Here is a 5,662-nt window from a genome sequence, read left to right as displayed (position 1 = left end):
GTGGTGATGGAACCCTTCACTCATCCAAATTTGATCAGGTATCTTGTTGGATTATCAAGTATCTGGTTAAATATCCGACGGAGCTCGGATGACGTGAATCTGATCTGCCGGTGTCTTCCCTTCTCACCTGTCTTTATTGGTGAGCAAGCGCCTTTAACATTAAGTTTTGTACTCCTTGCGACAGGCACAACCAAACCTTTGAACACAATTTCTGGACATAAAGTACAATGTGATCTATGATCTACTCCTGACTCCTTCCCTCCTACAGACATCTTCTAAGTAGGCTAGATGTCTGGTATTTTACTTAATATTCACTCCTCATTTAAAGAACAACAACTCACTTAGGCTGAGCTATGGTGAGTGCCATTCAATGCCAAAGCCATCTAAGCTCCACATAAGGACAGCACAACCCCAGCTTTGCAGAGTCCAGGGTGAAAAAGACCTGGTGTGCAGAGGTCCAGATGGGAGGTGACTCGTCTTCGGGAGCGGTCTAGCAGGGCAGCATGTCTGGATCCTGCTTGCGCCTGTGATGGCTTCCAGACCAGGGTAACAGCCTGTCCAGTCTGACCAGTTCACTCCCCAGCTGAGTGGACAGCCTGCTGCCAAACATCCGGTTGGTGGTGTTGGGGACGCGATCAGAGAAGAGTGGCACGTAGCTGGGTAAGGGCTCCTCTGACTTCAGCTGCCCCTACAAAACGCACAACACTCAGCTGTATGATGAAGCGGACATTGAACGCATCAGGGCCCAATGGGGTGCAGTCTTCCTGCAATCAGTCACCACATTGGATGCTTCTTACAATACTGCCATCAACAATAATATCCCACTGATTGATGTTTTCTGAACCATTATAAAGAATGTACGGGGATGAAAGCTGCAGCATCAAACGCACTGCTGATACCAACAAAGTTAATGGTTACAGTTCTCATGTTTTCCTTGCAGATTTTAGCATTACTGTGTGTCAGGCTGTTCTAATATGTCACAGGAGAGGGATGTGGATGAGAGGTAGAGTTCTTAATTCCACAGGAATCTCAACATTTGAGAATTGAAGGCACACATTTAGTCTTACCATCTGATCATAGTTCCTGAGAAAGTGCCAGTTCTTCTCCCTGTGGACCACAATGTTTTGGTTAAGTCCATAGCTTCAGTGACCTAAAGTGATAAAATGAACTGCTTTTAGTTTGAGTTTGTTGTTGTTTAGTTGAGTTTAGTGGCTCACCATTCCCGCACGCCTCTCCTCTCACTGCACACTAACTCCTTCCACACTTGGTCCCGCTTCACGGGGTCGCTCCGGTCTGTCCTCGGCTCCTCCGCGGACACCGCGTCTCCTTTGGCGCGGCGCGTCCTGTTCGCCGGGGGCTGGCTCTCTATCGGCCTGGTCCCGTTGTTCCGTTCCGGTAACCGGTAGCCTGCAGAGGATACGCGCCTAACGTTGTTCAAGTCCATTCCGGGAACTAGATTAAAAAGGAAAAGCAGCTCAATCAGCTAGTAAAAAAAAAAAGGAGCATGGGCCCATTAGTTAAAGCGGCGAAACCCCCCCACAACCAAGTGGTTTATGCGCATGCGAGCGGAGTGTGTGTGTGTGTGTGTGTGTGTGTGTGTGGAGAAATCACTGCCAGTGTGTTTACGTTTCCATGGAAACAGTGTTTAGGCAATTAGGCTATACTGTCTTCACCAGCGGATACAACTAGATGTCATGTAAACAGGTCACAATTAACATATTTACGAATACAAGCTATGTTAAAGTAAACTCGAAATTAGGACAACTTAAAAATGCACTGGCCTATCCGCACGAGAGGATGGGCGGTGTCTCTGTGTGAAGACTTAGCACCGTGGCAGTAAATGACTCCCATGTAGAGTCCGCCTCAGTTCCACCTTGCTATACCTGCAAATATCACATTGCATTTTCTGCTCCAGAGTAGTTATTTGGGTACATCATATGCCCGATCATATGTAAAGTAACAAAACATTTGATCTGAAATGTTATTTTCATCAGAACTATACCATGCTATTCAAACTGCCATCCTTATTTTCTATTACCCGACGTTTATAAAGGGTGTGTGCTGTAGTTTTATTGCCTTTTATTTTTAAGACCGGAAAAGAAAGTCCAATCAACGCCTTTTATTGTGAAACCTGAGTGCTGAAACAGGATGTACCATAGCGGTGCAGAGTGCAGCAAGAGTTGACGGAAATTAAACCCTCCACTGGCTTTCTATTCATTTTCCTCATGAGCGAATTGAAACGAGCAGCAAGGTCAAGGTAACGCAAATGTGATTTACGTACCGTCAGCTAAACACTGACATTTATTTCTATTTCTAGTCGCAAAGTGCATTTTAAGCAGGTAGAATACTTGGCCCAGTATTGGTGCTAGATTACATTACCTCTGATGAGCTAACGTGAGTGAACATTAGGGAGAGGGCACTTCATCTCTCTTGGCAACTTTCTCCCTACAACGCATGAGCATCCAATCTGTGGCTACTATCTAGGAGCCTCTATTTACCAGCCATGGACTAAAACAACTACGATACAGCGTGGCTATCTCCTAAGCTCGAGCCGGCTTTTTAACATATGCTAGCCGGCTAACAGTCTACGGCCAGCTAATTATCTAATGTTAGGTTAAATAACGGACGTGTTAACAGCCAAAGGTGACGGGGAAACAATTGAGTGAGTGTTCGGACATTTGATAAGCTAACGTGACCATAGCTTCAGCCGCCTTCAGCGCTACACACCTGTGAGACGAGGGAGTGGTCCCTGCTGACTGGGTTAGTTAACGCCAGCTAAAGCTAGGGTTCACACAGGAAATAGCTTGGTTAAGGTGTCACAAAGTGTGCAACAAGCAGCCCGTTATAAGTCACCTATCAACAATATTTGATACGAAGTTGTGTAGTAACTTTAGTTTTATTTCTATGGAACAATATTTGTGTAGCATAACGTTAGCTATTTGTGTTATTTTATTTTGTCACCAAGTATATGTTCACACGATCATGATAGGGGTGTCTAATTAGGCTAAGTGAAAACAGCTGAAACAAAACCAAGACTCTGCCATACAACATATATATATATTTTTGTACTTGAGCTGGATTTAACTTTTTTTAATTTTGTATTTTATCCAGATATTCTAAGGTGAACGTTGGTGTGCCCTGCCACAATCCTACAACAAACTTTTGTTGTTGTAATGATGTTGAGTTCAGTGTGGCAGTTACAGTAAAGGATAGACAAAGAGGTCAGACAAAATGTGTGGTTTGCACATCTGGAATAAGTACTGGCACACACTGGCAAAATGCTCAGAGTTATCAGTTTGAAATATCACAGTCGCAGTGTCCTCTCTTCATCAGCCTGTGAGGATGCGAGCCGGGTGACATCATGGGTCAGACAAACAAGGAGAGGCTTATTGCAAAAGTAGGCCATTGTCCCAAGTCACACTGCAAAGTCCTAAGCTGCAGAAGGCCAGTCAGTGACCTCAGTGAGGCAGAGGGAATTTCTCTTCCCCACTCTTTAGCAGCATGGAAGTTGGTGCTGAACAGCTGACTGAAATTACAATTCATATTCTCTGTTTAACATAGATCACTTCAGGTATTAGAAAGAATGAAATCTAGTTTGTGCTTGTTTATTTTTGTTGATGGGTGATTAAAGTAGTTGAAAGCAATAATCATCTTTAAATGTAGGCACTTCGTGACCGCTGACAGGGCATTTTCTAGTGTTCCGTAGAGAAATCAAGATATTATTATTTTCACATTGGGATTTTGACTGTGCATTTTATGCTTTAATCATCCCTAATCGTCCAAATTAAATGATTTACTTGGCCATGTGATGATAAACCTGACTGGATTTGATATCTTTTTCATGACGTGATATTGAATTTCTTCCCCCTTTTACATGCCAAAAAAGGTTCAACTGTGAGTTATTGTGAGAAGTACAATAGGCTTTTTTTTGACATGTTACAGTACAAAAAGTGCAGGTGTAAATAATAAAATGGATGATGGCTGAGTTCCATTTAGCTGCTTCAGTTTCATGGCCCTGGTATTGTGCATGTTGGCTCACTGTCACACTGTCATGGTTCTCTGGGACAATTGAATAGAACAAAGCCATTGTCAATGTTTTCCTACCATGACAAGTCAAAATGTCTTCTGTGAAAAAGGCCTGTTATTGCTCCCATTGCTCTTCTCTTCCTGCAAAATGTTCTACATTATGATGCATAGTTGTGTTGGAGGCTGCATCCTACTGTAGCTTGAAATAGGTTTTTGTCATGTTGAAACCCCATTATACTGGTACCTCGAATGGAGAAAAGTGTCTGTTTGCAGAGAGGTCACAGGTGTGGTTCAGCTACACCTCCCTTCTGGAGCTGATAGGGGTTTAGTCTCTTGCCTGTGGGTGCTTTAGCAGGGTGGATGGGTGCTGTCAAGGGGAATTGGACACTGGCCTTTACTTTGAAGGACAGTCGTCCTAATCACAACCACCACTTTGCTACCCTTTTATGCTGTGTTTGTTTGGACTGTAACCCCACAGCCACATTCTCTGCATTGTGGGTCTAATGGTTGGCTAGTCAGATGAGGTGGCAGCGGGGTCAGCAGTGCACACGACTGGAAAGTGAGAGTGACATTCCAGCCTTGAAGTGTTCAGGCTGTAAATAGCCTCTGGACCTGGGAGTGAGGGGATCAACAGGGTATAACGGAGGGGGGGGGGGGTTTATTAGAGATTGAGGAGGAGAGAGTCTATGTGCTTGGGAGTTATTTTGGGAAGCAGCTTGGTTAGATGTTCTGCTGGACCCAGTCTGTGTCTCTTGATTTTAGTTTAGCTGGACTGGGAAGCTCTCATGGAGATCAACAAGAAAGAGGATAAAGGAGAAGATGACAGTGAGTGTTGGTTGGTTTTGAAGCTTTAAGGCTCAGTGTTGCCTTTCCAGGCTTAGGCCTGTGTGTGTGTGTGTGTGTGTGGGCGCTTGTAGTTCAACCTCTTATGGTTTCTGTCCTTTTCCCTAGTCTCCTGTTTTCCTTTTTTAATGTCAGTGTTTCAAGATTATGCTAGTAGTTAGGTTTATGGTGAACATATGATTTTCGTTGGCTTAAAGTCTTTAGGAAAACTGATCAATCAAGTTTTTTTTTTCTTTGCGTCAAATTCAGACTTCCTCAGTCTCTAATCCTTAGGCCTATATATCAGATTATCTTGCTGGTTTGACAGTGTATTTTCCTATAATCCTCATGCATTTACCATGCTGCACATGATCACATTATACCTCGGTACGTTCTCCGTTTTGTATACAAATGCTAGAGAGCACGTAATATCATATTATAGCCTATATAATATGATAATATTGCCAGTACTGATTGTCCTGTACTCTGTGTAGTAGCTGCAACTTTTAGTGTTGCACTTGAGTTCTGCAGTATACCACAGAGTCAGAGGATGATGAGAGGAATATCACACTAATGTAAACAACATGAAGGCCTATATATTTTTGTCTAACCAGTATATTCCACCATGAAATTTTGAGTAACAAACAACAGTCCTAGGCCCCCTTTAGTGTAAAACTGAGAAGCTCGTTGTTTTAGCGGGATGGTGCCTGAAAGCTTCATTAAAGTCATGTCTAAGTGGTGTTCTCACTGCTTTGTTGAGATTAGACCTAGTTGTGGTCTCAGAATAGGACTTCTAATATTGTTCTTGCCACAG

At 43.4% G+C, this 5,662-nt stretch overlaps 1 protein-coding gene across 1 annotated transcript; it reads right to left on the bottom strand.

The window, feature by feature from the left end:
- Positions 1–490: 490 nt before the first annotated feature.
- On the bottom strand, positions 491–1,444 carry cimip5 (ciliary microtubule inner protein 5). Its single transcript, XM_070921062.1, has 3 exons — positions 1,218–1,444; positions 1,068–1,107; positions 491–688 (listed from the first exon to the last, which is right to left on the bottom strand). Exons 1-3 carry the CDS (start codon positions 1,442–1,444, stop codon positions 491–493), a joined length of 465 nt encoding a protein of 154 aa, XP_070777163.1.
- Between the last annotated feature and the right edge of the window lie 4,218 nt (positions 1,445–5,662).

The sequence above is a fragment of the Enoplosus armatus genome, chromosome 15 (assembly GCF_043641665.1).
Source record: "Enoplosus armatus isolate fEnoArm2 chromosome 15, fEnoArm2.hap1, whole genome shotgun sequence".
Classification (NCBI taxonomy): Eukaryota; Metazoa; Chordata; class Actinopteri; order Centrarchiformes; family Enoplosidae; genus Enoplosus; species Enoplosus armatus.
Note: the sequence above shows the minus strand (reverse complement) of the source record. Positions and strands in the feature narration are given on the sequence as shown.